This window comes from Capricornis sumatraensis, chromosome X, assembly GCF_032405125.1.
Source record: "Capricornis sumatraensis isolate serow.1 chromosome X, serow.2, whole genome shotgun sequence".
In the NCBI taxonomy this organism is placed as follows: Eukaryota; Metazoa; Chordata; class Mammalia; order Artiodactyla; family Bovidae; genus Capricornis; species Capricornis sumatraensis.
In genome coordinates this window covers 132,209,337-132,230,214 of record NC_091092.1, presented here as the reverse complement: position 1 = coordinate 132,230,214, position 20,878 = coordinate 132,209,337, and the positions used below count along the sequence as shown (strand labels likewise).

Sequence of the window (20,878 nt, the reverse complement as noted above, 5' to 3'; positions counted from 1 at the left end):
TGCTGGATCCACTTGTTGTTTGGGGGTTTCTTGTTGTTGAGACAAGCCCCAGAACCCAGGAGCTGAGAAAGCTGGTTTTGCTGCAGCCCTGCTGAATTGCTTGCACAGCAGCTTACACAGCACGCCCTGACCATCTGCACATGTGGTTTCAATTTTTCTGGGAGTTTATGGGAAAATGTGTCTATATGTTACAAAAATGCACGTTTGGAAAGAACCTCTAGTTTCTACCTTCTGACTGCACGGGTTGCACTAAGTGTCCTGCTCACCCTCCTCCACACATTATATTTTAACTTCTAAATAAATAATTCAGGGTTGCTATTGGGGGAAAAATGGATTGCTGGGCAGCAAGGGGGCCTGGAGGTGAGCTGCTCTCTTTCAATGATTAGTTATAAAATGTTTTACTGTGTGAAGTTTTCCCCGTTTGCCTTTACAAAACATTTGGGGTTTTGTCCGTGTCTTTTCAAATACACCCAGCTTCCCCATACCCTTGGGTGCTGGCTCAGGCTGATGGCCACCCCTGGATTCCCATTCCCTCTCCAAGTAGAAAAGGACTTTCCTTCCCCATTCGGGAAGGCTCTGAGTTAGTCTCAAGCATAGTCTGCTTGTGCAGTGATCACCAATTATTTTTAATGTCAAAGATACAGCCTTACTGTTTCAGATTCACCAAGCCTCAGTTGACCGATGTGGGAGCCACTGTTTACAGTGTGAGGAATGTCCTGCATATTTTAAAATGCATTTTCCTGCATACATGGGGATACACATTTATTGCTGTACCTTTTCCACATGATTGTAATTATATTAACACAAACACTTTTTATACTTATTTTGTCTTGGGGATCTTTTCATTTCAGCAGAATAACTCAATGGCTCTGTCCTTTTCTTTATTCACTACAGCAGAGCATTCCTTAAGTATTTCACACCAAAAATATTTCATTATTCCCCTAATGATGGAGGCAGAGTGTTACCATTTTCTTTTACTACTGCAAAAATACTGCACTTCATATATTTCTACATATGGCTTCATGCACATATTGAAACTGAGTCCCCCTTAAACTCTGTTCCCCAAGTTTATGATTAACCTCTCTATTTGAAAGTATATTCCCTTTCTTGTCCTGAACCTGTGCCCATCAAGACAGAGGACTATTAAAGAAAAAGGGGGAACTGGAGCCCAACACAAGCCTCTGTGTCCCTGTTTTTAAGTAAAAGGCTTTTTGCTTTACTTTCCCAGGCCTCCCCAATATGAATTAGCAAGTAGCAAACGTGAACACTAGAAACAAAGAGTAGCTGTTAGGCTGGGGAAATGGTAACAATTTAGACTATAAATCTGCCACATAGCAAACTAACTGAACTCTCAGTTCCCTAAAAGATACAAAGGTCTGACACACATGCATAAGTTGTTTTTACAGGAAGCAGACCACCCAGATGAAAACTGATGACCACAAGCACGTAGACCTCAGACTGGTCAAAACCCAAAGGTTGATGATGCTTGAAACGTCATCATGATGCCAACCAATCCAAGAACTGTGCGCAAGCTCATCACACAACCTGCAGCTCCCTCACTCACACTGCCTTTAAAACCCCTCCCCTAAAGGCCATTGGAGAGTTCGGGTCATTTGAGCATGAGCTGCCCATTCTCCTTGCTTGGTATTCTGTAATAAATGCTATATGTTCCTTCATCACAACGCAGTGTCAATAGACTTTACCACACTGAGTGGACCCAAATTTGGCTCAGTGACAATAGGCAATTATTTCCAGAGGCGAGATTCCTAAGAGTGTGCCTCATACACATGTGATCTTTTCTACAGAACTAAAACACACAGGAGTGGGTACAAGTCAAACGAGAATCCCGAATGAGATAGATGGATGGTCTCAATGTTAATTTCCTGGTTGTGACAGTGTACTACAGTTTGCACAAAGTTATCATTGGGGGAAACTGGGCCAAGCTGTAGGAGCCCTTTCTGTATTATTTCTGGAAAATGCATATGAATCTACAATTATTAATCAGTTCACTTAAAATTTAAATACTGCCAAATTGCCACTCACCTAGATCCAGACATCCTGGAAAATGAAGTCAAGTGGGCCTCAGAAAGCATCACTATGAACAAACCTAGTGGAGGTGATGGAATTCCAGTGGAGCTATTTCAAATCCTAAAAGATGATGCTGAGAAAGTGCTGCACTCAATATGTCAGCAAATTTGGAAAACTCAGCAGTGGCGACAGGACTGGAAAAGGTCAGTTTTCATTCCAATCCCAAAGAAAGGCAATGCCAAAGAATGTTCAAACTACTGCACAATTGCACTCATCTCACATGCTAGTAAAGTAATGCTCAAAATTCTCCAAGGAGGGCTTCAGCAATACGTGAACAGTGAAATTCCAAATGTTCAAGCTGGTTTTAGAAAAGGCAGAGGAACTAGAGATCAAATTGCCAACATCTGCTGGATCATGGAAAAAGCAAGAGAATTCCAGAAAAAACATCTATTTATGCTTTATTGACTATGCCAAAGCCTTTGACTGTGTGGCTCATAACAAACTGGACAATTTTCAAAGAGATGGGAATACCAGACCACCTGATCTGACTCTTGAGAAACCTGTTTGCAAGTCAGGAAGCAACAGTTAGAACTGGACATGGAACTACAGACTGGTTCCAAATAGGAAAAGGAGTACATCAAGGCTGTATATTGTCACCCTGCTTATTTAACTTATATGCAGAGTACCTCATGCAAAATGCTGGGCTGGATGAAGCACAAGCTGGAATCAAGATTGCCGGGAGAAATATTATCAATAACCTCAGATATGTGGATGACACCACCCTATGGCAGAAAGTGAAGAAGAACCAAAAAGCTTCTTGATGAAAGTGAAAGAGGAGAGTGAAAAAGGTGGCTTAAAGCTCAACATTCAGAAAACGAAGATCATGTCATCCGGTCCCATCACTTCATGGCAAGTAGATGGGGAAACAGTGGCTGACTTTTTTGGGGGGGAGGTGCTCCAAAATCACTGCAGATGGTGATTGCAGCCATGAAATTAAAAGACACTTACTCCTTAGAAGGAAAATTATGACCAACCTAGAAAGCATATTAGAAAGCAGAGACATTACTTCGTCAACAACGGTAAGTCTAGTCAAGGCTATGGTTTTTCCAGTAGTCATGTATGGATGTGAGAGTTGGACTATAAAGAAAGCTGAGCACCAAAGAATTGGTACTTTTGAACTGTGGTGTTGGAGAAGACTCTTGAGAGTCCCTTGGACTGCAAGGAGATCCAATCAGTCCATCCTAAAGGAGATCAGTCCTGGATGTTCATTGGAAGGACTGATGTTGAAGCTGAAACTGCAATACTTAGGCCACCTGATGCAAAGACCTGACTCGTTGGAAAAGACCCTGATGCTAGGAAAGATTTGAGGGCAGGAGAAGGGGATGACAGAGGATGAGATGGCTGGATGGCATCACTGACTCAATGGACATGAGTCTGAGTGAACTCCGGGAGTTGGTGATGGACAGGGAGGCCTGGCGTGCTGCTGTTTATGGGGTCGCAAAGAGTTGGACACAATTGAACTACTGAACCGAACTGAACTGAAACTGCCCTCCAGCTCTATTTGTAGAATTAACTGAGAATGCCATAAGCATATATACATTGTTCACTATTGTATCAGGAAAGATCTGAAGAAAAATGAACCTTGTATTTGGCAAAGGGAGAAATTTACTCCCAATGTAGACTGGCTGTCGAGGAGTTAAACAGTGCAGCAGGAGAGCTGGAAAGCATCCGATTCCCTGAGCAAAATCTTCATAGTAAAGCTTCTTTATTTACTTTTCATTAAATTCCAAGAAGATAAGGTTTCTCTGTGTTCAAAGTTAACTTGATTGTCCAAAACGACAATAAAGAAGATTTGAAGGTTGTTGCCTTAGCATCTGGGAAGGAATTAATCACCATTTTATCTTCTCATAATGCTGATCAACACCTGTGGACACTGGAAGATGGGAACTGTTTGTTGTTTTGTTTTTAAACTATGTAACAACAGTTCTAGTCAGGAATTAGAAAAATATTACGAGGGAAGTTGATGTATTTTTAAGGATCCACATGTGGATAAAGTTGAACTACATGTATATGAGCTTTCATTAAAGAGAAACAGCTTGTCTTACAAGAAGCCGCAAGAGCAAAACAATCTACCAGATTTGAGTTGGTCTCTGTGTCTGTCTGCATGTTCAGGAAACTCAGCCCAGGTTAGGTAAGAAAAAAGAATTATGGCCTGTATCAGCAGTAAGGCCATAATCATTCTTTATCAAAAGCAGACTTAATATTGGCCACTGACTCTGCCCCACCCCTCACCTATAGATCTGTGGCTGACATCACTCATGGGATTCCAAGACTCCTCCTGACACCTTGGGGAGACTTGGAAGTCACCTTCAATCAGTCAAAGTTAGCCCCAGAGCTGAAACCTCTTGTCATTCCAGCCGGCAAGTTTTCAAGTACAAAACCTTTAAAACCTAAAAGGTGCATCTCTCCTCTGGTCATTTGGAGTGATCTGCTTTTCCTGAAAAAAAGTCCTGTCTTAGTTGTGCCCGCCTAATTGGCTCTGCACACCGAGCTGGCTGCTTTTGTTACTTTAGAAAGCTGTCATTCAATCTTACTCCATAGATCAGTGCAGTAAGATTCAAACAAGGATGTGTTTTTTTGAAAATCTGGCATAATGCAGTATTCTTGAGCAAACAATCGGGCAAATCAAAACTGAGAGTCTTCATAACAATGAGCTTGAACTCTTCAAAAATGCCAGTGGGGTGGCATAAAACCCAGAAGTGGTGGGGGAGGCTTTCTAAATGACAGGAGAATGAAGAGACTTGATCAGTAAATGTGATGATCCTTGATTGGATCCTGATTAGGGAGGATAAGGCATAAAAGACATCAGTGCTACAACTACAGAAATTTAAATATAGATGTATATCGGATACTCCAAGTGCATCAATGTCAAGCTTCCTGCGTGTGATCACTGCATTGCCCACGCTTATGTCAAAGAAGCTGTGTTCTTAGGACATGCTTACTTGAAGTACTCAGTGCAGAGCCTTGTGGAAGCGTGATCCAAGGGGAGAAACGTGTGTCCCTATGTACATATTTTGCACCAAATAGAAACACTTGGGACTTCCTTGGTGGTCCAGTAGTTAAGACTCTGTCCTCCCAATGTAGGGAGCCCAAGTTTGATTTCTGGTCAGGGAACTAAGATCCCACATGCCACAACTAAAACCTGGGGCAGCCTAATAATTATTTTTTTTAAAAGAAAAAGTTAACATAAGCTCTATGGTCAAACTGCTTGAGTATATGTAAAGTCAGCACTGCCAATTCTGTTCACAAGCCACTGTCATTCCTCATAAACCCAGCAGCCCCATGTCCCAGGACCTTGGGCTGATTGGGAACATTGTTTTCATTACACTGTTATGCAGGTTTGTAAAACAAACCACAGCCTGTCTTTATTAAAATGTTTGATATTTTGGTCATTGGGGACCTTTTTCCCTTAACATTTGAATTTTGTTAATACTGCACGATTTTTCTCCTGATAACATTTTTCGGTGCCCCCTTAAATTTTTTGCCTCATTCACCTCCTCCTAATCATAGCCCTGGTGAAGAATTATAAAACTCACAGTTTACTCACAAAGGGTTCATTAAAAAAAATATGTATATAGGTATTCATTATTCATGGGCCTACTTATATATGTGTGTATACACACATTCATACAAATATGTATATATATATATATATATATACACATACATATGTTCATATATACATACAAAAAGGCATAAGCAAATGTGGCAAATCTTATCAACTGACAAATTGAAGTGATAGATGGACAAATATTCATTGTATTATTCTTGCAAGTTTTTTGCAAGTTGAAAGATTTTCAAGACATAACGATGGCAGGAGAGGAAATTAATTAATGAAAACTAAAACGTAGTATATCATTTTCTACAGGTTACACTCATGTTAAAAGATGAAGCTGCTATTGTGACCGTGACCTTGTCTGACCCCTGCCTTCGTCCTGGTACAGACTCTGCTAAAGAAAGATGATGTACTGATATTTCACATGCAAATGTCCATGCAAGTAGCCCCTGGCAAGGATTTGGGATTGGAGTAAATGAGAGGTCCTCCAGTGCACAGAGTGCCCTTCCCTGACAATGATTCAGCCTTCACCATGACAACTTCAGGCACTGTCTCTGAAGGGTCAGCTGTTCTCTATGTGGGAAGCGCATAAAATCGTCTCAGCAATGAGCAGTGTTATTGAAAAAAGAATTATCTTTAAACCTCAGGGTTTTTTGACATGGCAATATTAGAAATATCAGGGAGGAGAATTACTTTGGGAGAAATGGTTCCTTAATAAAATATGAACAAAAACTTAGAGATGTTGCATGATGTACCCAACCTTTTAAATAATTTACGGGCTTTTCAGAGAGTTGAGGTTTGCATCTTCAAGTGACACATGCAAGCTTAGTTTTTAAAATAATGTGTCACGGCAGATGATGGATACAGTCAGATAAATGATGGATGGATAGACAGATGATAGGCACATGGTATACAGATGAATATATCAGATATCTCTGTAGAGAGACAGATGGCATTTGAACAGATAATATGTGGTATTTGTTTGGTTATGAAAATAATTTTCCCTTAAAATGATTCTTTATGTAGATATTTTAAAGTATTTTATATTATTATTTAAATAGTTTTCTTGGGAAATACCACTTCTGAAAATCTAAGAAATACTTCAACTGTTTTAAGATTTATCAAAATGAAGTTCACAATCATATTATTTATAATAGCAAGACATTAGAAATAAATAAATATCCAACAACATGGAAATAGCTAAGAAATATGAAACCACCATTTTAAAGGATAGTTTCAAACAGCTTGAAACTTAGAAAATCATTACAAAAATAGTTTGTGGGGAGAACAGGAATCAAAAAATACATTTGTAACAAAAAGAAGCAAATGAGACCTGCAGCTGCTGCTGCTGCTAAGTCACTTCAGTTGTGTCCGACTCTGTGCGATTCCATAGACGGCAGCCCACCAGGCTCTGCCGTCCCTGGGATTCTCCAAGCAAGAACACTGGAGTGGGTTGCCATTTTATAAGCTTTTGCATAGCAAAGGAAACCATAAACAAAATGAAAAAACAACCTATAGTCTGGGAAAAAATAATCACAAACGATGCAACTGACAAGGGCTTAATTTCCAAAATATACAAACAGCTCATGCAGCTCAACACCAAAAACTACAAACAACCCAATCAAAAAATAAGCAGAACACCTAAATCCTAAATAGACATTTCTCCAAAGAATACATACACAGTCAACAGGCACATGAAAAGATGCTCAACATCACTAATTGTTAGAGAAATGCAAATCACAACTATAATCGGTACCAGCTCACACAAGTCACAATGGCCATCATCAAAAAAATCTACAAAAAACAAATGCTGGAGAGGGCGTGGAGAAAAGGGAAGCCCCACTACACTGTTGGTGGGAACGTACATTAGTGCCACCACCATGGAGAACAGTATGTAGGTTCCTTAAAAAACGAAAACTAGAGTTGCCATATGATCCAGAAATGCCACTCCTGGGCACACATCTGAAGCAAACTCTAATCTGAAAATACACATGTATCCCTGTGTTCACAGCAGTAGTATTCACAACAGCCAAGACATGGAAGCAACCCAAATATCCATCAACAGATAAATGTATAACAAAGATGTGGTATACATACACAATTGAATATTACTCAGTCTCAAAAAAGAATGAAATAATGTCATGTGCAGCCACATCAATGGGCCTACAGATTATCATACTAAGCAGACAGAGAAAGACAAATACCATGATATTACTTAAATGTGGAATCTAAAATGTGACAAATAAACTTACTTACAAAACAGAAACAGACTCATAGGCATAGAGAACAAACTTACGGTTTACCAAAGAGGGGGCACAGATAAAGTAGGAGTTTGGGATTAGCAGATACAAACTACTATAGATAAAATAGATAAACAAGGACCCACTGTACAGCACAGGGAACTATATTCAACATCCTGTAGTAAAGCATAATGGAAAAGAAAGTAGAAAACAAGGGCTATATATAACTGGGTCACTCTGCTGTTCATCAGAAACAAACACGACACTGTAAATCAACTATACTTCAATTAAAAAAATACTTTTGTAATAGGATTGCTACATTAAATCAAGCAAGGACACAAAAAAACCCCGTCAAGATGTACTAAAAGTACACTGAAAACAGTCACTAAAACCTTAATAGCAAAAACTAAATAATAAATATTAGATACACACATGAATACTTTCAAAATTCAGTCACCCAGCCAGGGACCTTGCCTAATCAACTTACTTAAAAGAGTGGCTCTCATCATCGCAATTTCCTTTATTTTTATCATTTCCTGTCGTGATGACATGTGTATGCTTATACCCTGTTGCTTCCACTGACACATAAGCTTTTCAAGGGCAAGGACCTCATCCATCTTTCTTTCTCATAGCCTCAAACTGTGTCTGGCACATAATAGATGCTGAGTAAAAAATGCACGAGTGAATGGAGAAGTTACTGCAGAGTACTTCAGGTAGGATTGAAATGGCAAGAAATCACACCACTTTGGGAATAAAACATTCCACATCCTCTGAAAAAAACGAAATAATCTATATTAGTGGTCAGAACCCCTAAAAACAAGCCATATAACCTCATAAAAACTAGATGATTCATCTCAGGGCTCAAAGGGATGCAAAGACTATTTTGTGGGGAAAAAAAAAAATAAAGACTATCTTGTGCCCAATCATAAACCATTTCACAATACCACCAAGCTGCAGGGATCTGGACTTGTTCCACACCCATTCTGGATGCAGAAGGATGAGTTTGGGTGAGTGATCTCTTGGGATTCAGTTTAGGAGCAGAGCGCCCCCTACACACACAGACACACACTTACAGATTTGGGAGGTTCATACAAATGATTCATGAAATTCATGGTAGAAAATTTCCGAAAGTGGACGCAACAACAGGATTGTCAAGTTCCTTGTGGCCACAGACAGACTGAACATCCTAGGATATCCTGAGGCTTAACACAGACTTTAGACATTCAGCAAGATGCAAGCACACCAAAACAGGCACTCTGGCAAACACTCTGAAGACAGAAAGCCTCCAATTCCTGCATATTATATATGTATTTTAATTTATCAGTATTTTTCTTTAAAGTTTCTTTGATAGTATCCTTAGAAAAGAGCTCCCCTTTCATGTATATTCATGAACATTTTATTCTAGTATTTTATACCATCATTTGAAATGTTTTAACATTTTCTAAAAACCAGTACTTGTTTTTAAATTGATATGAAATAAGAATTTAATCTTTATCCCCCAGTTAACTATGAGTACTTATTTGATATCCGAGTCATGAAAATCAGAAAAAGTCTAGAACAGTATCAACAGAAATGTAATGTTAACCACATGTATAATTTAAAATTGTAGTCACATTTAAAAAGAAGTGAAATTAATTTTAATAATGAACTGTATTTAACCTAATAGTGAATTGGCCAAAAAGTTTGTTCGAGTTTTTATAACGTTGTCTGGGAAAACCCAAATGAACTTTTTGGCCAGCCTAATACATTCAAAATATTATCATTCCCATGTATAATCAACATCAACCAGGACTTCAATAACTGCAAGTTTCAATTAACTGTGATGTTTTAAATATTTGGCTTTTTAATATATAAAATAAAACACAAGGAAATAAAATTTTAGCAGAGATTTATTCATGAAAGGAAACAAAGGGGAAGGAGGGAATAACTGAATCAAAAATCTATCTTGGAAGACTTATATTCATCATAATCTTATCCACCCAGATTTACGTGTCTACATGCTAAGCAGAATGGTAACCATTAGATAATCGAGAATCATGAATCTTGAAAAACTGCCTACTAGTTTCACTCTATCTCACAGTTTTTTAAAATTTCTTAGTGAGAAATAAAAATGAAAAGGTTTCTGATTGCACCTTGGTTAAAAAGAATGCTAATCAGGGGTCTCCATTCCCCACGTACTCCAGTTCATCAGTGTTATGCTCTAACTAGCTTAGCTCATGTGAAGATACCAGGATCTAGCTGTTGCGCGTCTACACTAAGCACCCTGGGTACAGCAGGCAACAACCTATTTATTTCCAAGTCTCTTCCTATAGATAGTGGGGACTACTGGTATAGGAGGAATTTTTCCAGTGGGTCCGGCAGGTATAGTTTGTGGATGATCTTGTGACAGTTGCGACCCAAGCACTTCCGGACACACAGGCGGCACAGCTGGGAAAGAGCAGGCGGGCCTGTGGGAGGAATCAAAACACACGGTCACAGAGGAGGTGGTAGGAGACGTGCAGGGCCTGACCGTCAAGCCTCAGGGACCTCCTGACTTGAGCTGCCCCCTGTGGTGGTGCTGGCTGGGTCCCCACTCACACTCAGAGGGGGGACCTTCATTCTGACAAGGATCCCAGCTCAACAGAGGATCTGGAGAAAGGATACCACCCACTTAGACCCAGTTATAGCCTGCACCTCAGTCTTGTGAGGTCTCAAAGAGTTGTCGTGCCTGTGGCTTTGAGTCCCGAAGGAAAGCAAAGTAACCAGGGTCGAAAACATGGTCGAACAGGCTGAATGAGCATTTGGCTGGGATCCTCGGCATGCAGGGGCATTTGTAACGCCCTGTTATTTCCTTTCCTTACTGTATCAACAAAGACTGCTACAAACAGATCTATGTAATTACTGAACTATACAAAGCTTTCCAAGAAAATCCTACTGTCACAGCGTCTTGCATCCCATGAGAAATGGTGACTTCATGGGCTGAGAGCCAGAAAACACTTGGATTGATAATGCCAAAGAGCACCCATGTGCCTGAAAGATACCTGGAGGAGCAGACTATCGCCCTTAGTCAAGACCTTAGGAAGCTAGAATGCAAAGTGTCTCTCCTGTCACACAACTAAAGCTCCTCAGAGTGACCTCTGACGTAGCTGGTATTCAGTCTTCTAGAGTGAGCAGCTGTATTTATGAAGATGGAAGGCAGAGGAACTTGTTTAGAAGAAATACAAATCTTGGACCTGGAAACATCTTTGATGGAAGGAAACAGGAAATGTGACAGTGGCTAGAAACCATATTCTTAGCTAATAGTTGTTAAGTCCCCGGTATTTCCAGACTGGGAGGTGTTAGTAGAGACTCACATCAAAGAACAACCATTAAGGACACACACTACTGGAAATAATGTAGACCCGTTTTACTGAAAGTGTGCCTCAGACTGGTAGCATCAGCACCATCTGGGAGCTGGTGGCCATACAGAGTTTGGGGCCCCACCCCAGAGTTCCCAAATCAGAATCTGCATTTTAAGGAGATTTCCAGGTGATCTGTAAGCACCATGAAGCTTAAGCAGCACTAGAACTATAGACGCAAGCCTCCCACTTGGAAGGTATAAGGTATACAAGACATGGGAGTGATTTCACAAAACGGATCTGGTGAATGAAATTAAACTCTTCCCCATTAGAAACTGTTTCAGAAGATTCAGGATTGTGGCATCAAAACATTAAGAGTCCACACTGGAAATATGGTTACCAAAGGGGAAGGAAGGGAGGGATAAATTAGGACTGTGGGGTTAATAGATACATACTAGTATATATAAAACGAGAAACAATAAGGACGTACTGTATCGCAGTGATCCCACAATATTTTATAATAACCAATAAGGGAAAAGAATCTGAAAAAGAATATACATATACATGTGTGCTAAGTCACTTCAGTCACATCCAACTCTTTGCAACCCTTTGGATGGTAGCCCGCCATGCTCCTCTGTCCATGAGATTCTCTAGGCAAGAATACTGGAGTGGGTTGCCAAGCCCTCCTCCAGGGGATCTTCCCTACCCAGGGATCAAACCCATGTCTCTTACATCTCCTGCACTGGCTGGTGGGTTCTTTACCACTAGTACCACCTGGGAAGCCCATATATATCTATATCTATCAGGACTTTGGCCACCTCATGCGAAGAGTTGACTCATTGGAAAAGACTCTGATGCTGGGAGGGATTGGAGGCAGGAGGAAAAGGGGACGACAGAGGATGAGATGGCTGGATGGCATCACCGACTTAATGGGTGTGGGTTTGGGTGAACTCCGGGAGTTGGTGATGGACAGGGAGGCCTGGGGTGCTGCAATTCATGGGGTCGCAAAGAGTTGGACACGACTGAGTGACTGAACTGAATCTATATTTATACATATATAAATCATATATATATAGAATCATTTTGCTATACACCTGAAACTAACATGACATTGTAAATTAACAATATGTGTATGTGCTCAGTCATGTCTGACTCTTCGTGACCCCATGGACTATAGCCCACCAGGCTCCTCTGTCCATGGAATTTTCCAGGCAAGCATATTGGAGCAGGTTGCTATTTCCTTCTCCAGGGAATCTTCCTGACCCAGGGATCGAACCCAAGCCTCCTGTGTCTCCTGCATTGGCAAGTGGGTTCTTTACCAGCTGACTCACCAAGGAAGCCAAAAATCTATAATACTCCAATAATAGTAATAATAAGAGTGTAAGTTAGAATCTTAGTTTTTAGTTAGCATCCTAGTCCTACATTTTAGTAGCTGTGTGACCTTCTGAAAGCCCACCTCTTTGTGCTCCTCTTTTTTCTATTTGAAGCTGGGTTAAAGTACAAGTTACCATAAAGTTCTCACAGCTTTAATGTTTTGAGAATTCAGTGAGATGCATCAATGTTTCTTTGTCTGACATATGGAAAGCTGAATAATTACTATTACTTTAATGGTCTCCTGAGCATACAAATGCTCGGGAGAGGCTCAGATCGTGTTCTCTTTTTATGGGGACACAGCATGGTTCTCCGTAGAATCTGGGATATCAAGCTTTGTAGAGGCCTGCCTTCCCTCCTCCGGCATCTGGAGATTCATCAGCCCACAGTGGGTATGGGCGTGGGGCAATGGGGAGCACAGATTCACCGACTCCCTGAGCTGGAGGATAGGCAAACAACTTCACCATTTAGTCCAGTTTCTGAAAGACACACTCTCTGTCCACTTGACCATATCTAACTCAAATTTTTCTCATTTCCCCTAAATTGCCTTCAAGTATTTCAAAGCAGTCTGCTCAATCATGTGCTTATGCCAGGATACACAGGGCAATTCCACCTTTTTAAGGTGAAAACAAATTTCTCTTGTTTCTTGTTAATGCACAAAGCCACATACCAGGTGTATGAGAATGTCCCTTTGTTGTAAGTGACAAAATCCCATCTGGCAATGCTAGAACTTGCCCCCTCCCTCCCACGTGCCACTCCCAATTAAAAAAAGGAAAAGGAAATAGGTAAGAGAGTCTACAGGGACGCAGGAAGGAGAGAGAGTACATGTGCTTGTGGAGGAGAAGTGGATGCCCAGCCCTTCCTTACCTTCCCGGAGCAGGAGGGCCTGCTCTACGCTGCTCTTTGGAGCCGCCAGATCAAGTGCGCTTTGGCCCTGGGCATTTCTGCATTTGAGGTTAGCTCCATAGTCTATCAGCAGGTGGATGATTTCCACACTGTTCTGCTTGGCGGCAGCATGGAGAGGGGTGTCCAGCCACTGACCATGGTTAACATTGGCTCCTTAAGAAAGCATATGACCACAATTTAACACTACACGTTAGTGAAGAAACAAGATGAGCCTGAAGTATGCTAGCTGTCCATAAAGACATCTTAAACACCACAACATATTTGACAAATCTTTGAAAATATGTGACTGAAGCCTAAACCCTCGACAATACCTACTAAGACTGTTTCCAAATATTTTGATGAGAAAAGTATTGAATAATAGTATTTTTATCCTGGAGAAAGAAATGGCAACCCACTCCAGTATTCTTTTATTTTAATATAAATTTATTTATTTTAATTGGAGGCTAATTACTTTACAATATTGTATTGGTTTTGCCATACATCAACATGAATCTGCCACGGGTGTACACGTGTTCCCCATCCTGAACCCCCCTCCCACCTCCTTCCCCATACTATCCCTCTGGGTCATCCCAGTGCACCAGCCCCGAGCATCCTGTATCATGCATTGAACCTGGACTGGCGATTCATTTCACATATGATATTATACATGTTTCAATGCCATTCTCCCATATCATCCCACCCTCGCCCTCTCCCACAGAGTCCAAAAGACTGTTCTACACATCTGTGTCTCTTTTGCTGTCTCACATACAGGGTTATCGTTACCATCTTTCTAAATTCCATATATATGTGTTAGTATACTGTATTGGTGTTTTTCTTTCTGGCTTACTTCACTCTGTATAATAGGCTCCAGTTTCATCTACCTCATTAGAACTGATTCAAATATATTCTTTAAATGGCTGAGTAATACTCCATTGTGTATATGTACCACAGCCTTCTTATCCATTCGTCTGCTGATGGACATCTAGGTTGCTTCCATGTCCTGGCTATTGTAAACAGTGCTGCGATGAACATTGGGGTACACGTGTCTCTTTCAATTCTGGTTTCCTTGGTGTATATGCCCAGCAGTGGGATTGCTGGGTCATATGGCAGTTCTGTTTCCAGTTTTTTAAGGAATCTCCACACTGTTCTCCACAGTGGCTGTACTAGTTTGCATTCCCACCAACAGTGTAGGAGGGTTCCCTTTTCTCCACACCCTCTCCAGCATTTATTGCTTGTAGACTTTTGGATAGCAGCCATTCTGACTGGTGTGAAAGGGTACCTCATTGTGGTTTTGATTTGCATTTCTCTGATAATGCCACTGCAGTATTCTTGCCTGGAGAATCCCATGGACAGAGGAGCCTGGAGGGCTACAGTCCAAGGGGTCACAGAGTTGGACACAACTGAGCAACTGGCACACACACACACAATATCTCATAATGAACAGACATTTGCATACCCTATGATCAGCACTTCGTATCAGATATTGTGTGTGCTTATTGGTTGCTCAGTTGTGTCCTTCTCCAGGGGACCTCCCTGACCCAGGGATTGAACCTGCATCTCTTATGTCTCCTGCATTGGCAGGGGGGTTCTTTACCACTAGCGCCACCTGCGAAGCCTCAACAGTAGAATGGATAAAGACACTGCATTATATAGATACACATTATGTATTACTCAGTTTAGGTTTTTACAGCTACTTGTAAAAACATAAACATATCTTACAAATATAGTTGGGCAAGAGAAAGTGAAGTCGATCAGTCGTGTCCGACTCTTAGCGATCCCATAGACGGCAGCCCACCAGGCTCCCCCGTCCCTGGGATTCTCCAGGTAAAAACACTGGAGTGGGTTGCCATTTCCTTCTCCAATACATGAAAGTGAAAAGTGAAAGTGAAGTCGCTCAGTCGTGTCCACTTTTAGCAACTCCATGGACTGCAGCCTACCAGGCTCCTCCGTCCATGAAATTTTCCAGGCAAGAGTACTGCAGTGGGGTGCCATTGCCTTCTCCATGAGCAAGAGAAGGCAGGTGCAATATTAAACATATTATATGATGCCTATTATACAAAATTTAATATATGTAATCTAACTAAACAAAATTCTGATTATTAATGAGAACTTAGGTAGTAAAATTAAAGGGAAAAGGAAATAAATCATTACCATAAAGGACAAGATGTAATGACTGTTTCAAAGGAGGTAGGGTAAGTATAGTTTTGGGGAGATGCCACAAGGGGGACTTGTCTTTGCAATGTTTTATATGTTTTCATGGGTTGGGTTGCAATGGCAGTTGTTTATTACTTTAAGTTACATATTTTCATGTATGCACACCTGCTGTGTGTTACAGTTTGAGAAGTTGAAAAATAAAAGATGTATTTTTAGTAGTAAACTATTGGCAAAACTTTACATATCAGGTTGGCACAACTATGTGAGAAACCATTTGTCATTAATTAATTAGATGAAGATGTCAATTTAAAAAAAAGATATTTTTAGTCATTTTAAAACTGGAAATAGAACTGCCTTATGACCAGCAATCCCACTGCTGGACATACACACCAAGGAAACCAGAATTGAAACAGACACATGTACCCCAGTGTTCATCGCAGCAGTGTCTATAATAGCTAGGACATGGAAGCAACCTAGATGTCCATCAGCAGATGAATGGATAAGAAAGCTGTGGTATATATACACAATGGAGTATTACTCAGCCATTAAAAAGAATACATTTGAATCAGTTCTAATGAGGTGGATGAAACTGGAGCCTATTATACAGAGTGAAGTAAGCCAGAAAGAAAATCACCAATACAGTATACTAACGCATATATATGGAATTTAGAAAGATGGTAATGATAACCCTGTATGCGAGACAGCAAAAGAGACACAGATGTATAGCACAGTCGTTTGGACTCTGTGGGAGAGGGAATGGGTGGGATGATTTGGGAGAATACCATTGAAACATGTATAATATCATATGTGAAATGAATTGCCAGTCCAGGTTCAATGCATGATACAGGATGCTCGGGGCTGGTGCACTGGGATGACCCAGAGAGATGGTACGGGGAGGGAGGAGGGAGGGGGGTTCAGGATGGGGAACACATGTACACCCGTGGTAGATTCATATTGATGTATGGCAAAACCAATACAATACTGTAAAGTAATTAGCCTCCAATTAAAATAAATACATTCATATTAAAAATAAAAATAAAAAAATAATGAAAGAAAAATAAATTTTAAAAAAGATATTTTTAGTCATTTTAAATGCTTTACTTGCTTTCCCATAAGAACTGTGTGACAGTCAAAATTAAATATTTGCAGCTCATTTTAGTAGCTATTTTTTTTTTTTTGGCAAAGGACAAAGCTAAGTTTATTTCGTATTAGTATTGAAACTGGAATCAAAAAAAGGTTAATGAATTAATATAGGGAGTGACAAATGATAGGGGATTTAAAAAAAAAGACAAAAATCTCAGAGAAAAAAATTCCTATTTAAACGTTCTTACTATAATCTGTATCTTTATGGCAGTGGCTAAATTTAGGGAATCTTTAACCAAATAATAGTTTCAAGATCTTTTACTTTTCCTTGGACTCTCAGTTTCTGTATATGTCTTTGAGAATTTAAAAATGCCTAAATAATTTAGGAGGATTAATCTAAAGTATTCTATGGGAAGTGTCTGCTAAATTAAAAGACACTTGCTCCTTGGGAGAAAAGCTATGACAAAACTAGAAAGCATATAAAAAGCAGAGACATTACTTTGCTGACAAAGGTCTGCTAGTCAAAGCTATGGTTTCTCCAGTAGTCATGTACACATGTGAGAGTCGGACCATAAAGAAGGCTGAGTGCTGGAGAATTGATGCTTTTGAACTGTGGTGTTGGAGAAGACTCTTGACAGTCCCTTGGACAACAAGGAGATCCAACCAGTCCATCTTAAAGGAAATCAGTCCTGAATTCTCACTGGAAGGACTGATGCTGAAGCTGAAGCTCCAATACCTTGGCCACCCAATACGAAGAACTGACTCATTGGAAAAGACTCTGATGCTGGGAAAGATGGAAGGGGACAAGAGAGAGAGAAGGCAACAACAGAGGATTAGATGGTTGGATGGCATCAGCAACTCGATGGACATGAGTTTGAGCAAGCTCTGGGAGTTGGTGATGCTGCAGTCCATGGGGTTGCAAAGAGTTGGATACAATGGAGTAACTGAACTGAACTGAAATGATCCTCCTGGTAACCACACTTAGATTTCCCTCTGGGGAAACATCTTCTGTGATTCCCAGCTCCTCTGTTTCCAGCGAAGCTCAACCACTGCTGTGCAGACTGAAATCTAGGCCTAAGCCAATCTGGTCAGGGTATTCCCTTGGCCACCATGATTGGTTCAGAGATGGGCATGTGACTCAAAAAGAGCCAGTTAAATACAACTGGTTGTTTTCCCCTTGGATTTATGGGAAAGAAACTCTTGCTCTCCCTTGAGGCCACCAAGGAGAACCACACCAGGTAAATGGAGCCAATATCAAAGGAAGCACAACTGAGAACTACAGACACTCATCTCTGAAGTTCCATTTTAAGCACTGAAACATCAAATGCTGTCAGAATTTTATCCAGCCTGACAAGAACTTGGTCTGTGAAGCCATGGAAGAGCAAGATTATTCAGTTCTTCTCATGAAAAGACTACTGGAAGTTACCTAATTCTAGAAGCTTCTTCACACAGTCAAGCCTCTGGTAGGTGCAAGCCACATACAAGGGAGTTCCGAGGTGAGGCACTTCTTGGTCAATGTTAACGTTATTTGCCAGTAGAATCTCCATGCACTCTCTATTTCCTGGTAGAACACAAGAAAACCTCACTCAAGTAAGGAAAATATTAACTATTCACAGAATTATTGGTTATCTGGAATGGGCTTTAGAAACAACCTAGATTTTTTTTTTTTGGTAGCAGAAAAACATTGGGGAGTGGGGGAAATCTTAGAAATTTCCAAAATAAAACCATTAAAAAAAAGAGCATGCCCATGCATCCCCCACTGAAATTCTTCCTCGCAGCCTTTGAGGTACCTCCAACCAAACCAAGGGTTCCAAGGAATACAGATGAAATCACTCTCTATAATAAGTCCCTGGTTTACAGGCAGAGGCTACAAGACCCAGGGGGACAAATGACTCATGCTATTATTACTCTGAAAAGCCAGTGCTCAGATCCAAGGTGGAGAAGGCAATGGCAACCCGCTCCAGTACTCTTGCCTGGAAAATCCCATGGACAGAGGAGCCTGGTAGGCTACAGTCCATGGGGTCACTAAGAGTCGAACACGACCGAGCAACTTCACTTTCACTTTTCGTTTTCATGCATTGGAGAAGGAAATGGCAACCCACTCCAGTGTTCTTGCCTAGAGAATCCCAGGGACAGGACACGACTGAAGCGACCTAGCAGGAGCAGCAGCAGATCCAAGGCCCAACCCTGACCCATCCTTCTCCATTACAAATCTCTCCTCTTCTTTGCCCACACATGTAAGATTGGGTGGATGGCCATGCCATGCACCTCCTTATTTTGGTTAACCTGGAAGACTTATAAGAATTAATAAAAATCTTAAAGTATAAAATCTATTCAAATGCACTTTAGTGGGTAAGTTTAGCAGCTAACAAGAACTATATAAGCAAGCAATATCCTTCGAGAGTTGGCCCCATTAATAGACAGACATGATTAATTTGAAGCATATGAAAATTTGTTTGGAAGCAACTGCTTCTGAGGTATTGACAGGAGTTTTACAAAGAGTTTGTTCTTTTTTGAAGGTTTAAATGTTTCCTTAAAAAAAAATCTTATTGTTGATTAGCTTAACCAACCTTTTCTTAGATGACATAAAAGTAAGCTTCATCAAGCCTGCTTGACTTATCACAAATTCTGAATTAAGCATAATTATGCATTAAACCTATAAATAAAGATTCTGCAAATTCAAAACTATTTGCTCAACTAAGTAATTTTATACCCGGATTATAGCATTGATCTGTCAAAGTACTAACTCAGACTGACCGCCCCCCTCCACTTGTTCATAGAGGTTTAAAGCTGTAAGAATTCAGAAATAATAGCTAATCAGGACCTAAAACTGCCTGGTAAATACAGTACATCTAATAAACATTTTAAAATAATTCTTGTCCCTTTTTTTACAGAAGAAATTGAATCTAGCTTGAGTTAAATTTAATTATTCTCAGGAAGATTTTTAAAAATGATATAAAAGTCAAATGACTGGTACTAATATAGTATCTAGAATATAAATTTGCTATTTGTTCTTCTGTTCTGTGGACCCTGGGCCCTAACATGTTTTTATGACACAGAAAAAAATGTGAGGAGACACAGGAACTCATTGTTCATAAGTATATATATATGTATGTGTATATACATGTCACACACATAGATACCAAGCACTCCATATATAACCATCTAAACACTGCAGAACTACTTAATTCAAATGATTCCCAATATTTATCTATTTTAAAACTTGCGGATGGAAATGCAAATAATAGATTAAATTTTACTTCAAATCAAAATTTAAAATATTTTAAACACTCTCATTTCTTTTCCAAAGTAGACTATTTCCCTACAACTTAAAGGACTTACTTTAAGTTTGGGAAATAATCAGCATCAATTATTAAGAAATGTTTATCAAATATGTATAGGACATCAAAACCATAGAGATTTTACATTGAGATTTGGGGATTTTGTATCATTTATAGTGTGTGTGTGCGTGCGTGCGTGCATGTGCGTGTGCGTGTGCGTGCATGCGCTCAGTCATGTCTGATTCTTTGCAATCCCATAAACCGTAGCCCACCACGCTCCTCTGTCCATGGGATTTTCCAGGCAAGAATACTGGAGTGGGTTGCCACTTCCTTCTCCAGGGGTTCTTCCCAACCCAGGGATCAAACTGAGTCTCCGGCATTGCAAGAGGATTCTTTACCACTGTGCCACCTGGGAAGCCCTATCATTGATAGTAATCCTCTGCAAAAAAACATTAATAATAATTTAACCAAGTGACAGGTTTAACAACCTAGGACAAATCTTTCATTACTGCCTTTTGAAATACTTTACTCCTCATTATACCAGCAAAAATCACTGTTCTGCAGTGTTCTAACTTCTCCATTGTATTTCTTCTTTTTAATTAAATTTTTTAAAAAACTTTGATTGTACTACACAGCTTGCAGATCTCACTTCCCGACCAGGGACTGAACCCGGGCCCCAGCAGTCAAAGAGCCGATGCCACCTAAGCACTATGCCACCAGTGAACTCCTTCCACTGTATTTCTGATCTCAATACAAGAGGACATCTTCACGGCTGGTTAACAGAAATGTTGTTCTTTGGCTGTTACCTCTGACAAATGGTGTTGGCCTTTCGATGGCTCTTCTTGCTCATGTCTAGACTATGCACGTAGGTATCTATTTGGCTAAGTCAGGTCTTAGTTGTGG

The 20,878-nt window shown here is 40.2% G+C and overlaps 1 protein-coding gene across 2 annotated transcripts in view; it reads right to left on the bottom strand.

The window, feature by feature from the left end:
• Positions 1 to 9,876: 9,876 nt before the first annotated feature.
• ASB11 (ankyrin repeat and SOCS box containing 11) overlaps positions 9,877 to 20,878 on the bottom strand; it is a 28,889-nt gene continuing 17,887 nt past the window's right edge. For both annotated transcript variants that reach the window (XM_068962365.1, XM_068962366.1), the window contains exons 5-7: positions 18,121 to 18,255; positions 13,440 to 13,631; positions 9,877 to 10,331 (exon numbers count right to left, since the gene is read on the bottom strand). In XM_068962365.1, coding sequence (XP_068818466.1) covers positions 10,207 to 10,331; positions 13,440 to 13,631; positions 18,121 to 18,255 — 452 coding nt within the window. In that variant the 3' untranslated portion in view covers positions 9,877 to 10,206. The remainder of the gene's footprint in view (positions 10,332 to 13,439; positions 13,632 to 18,120; positions 18,256 to 20,878) is intronic.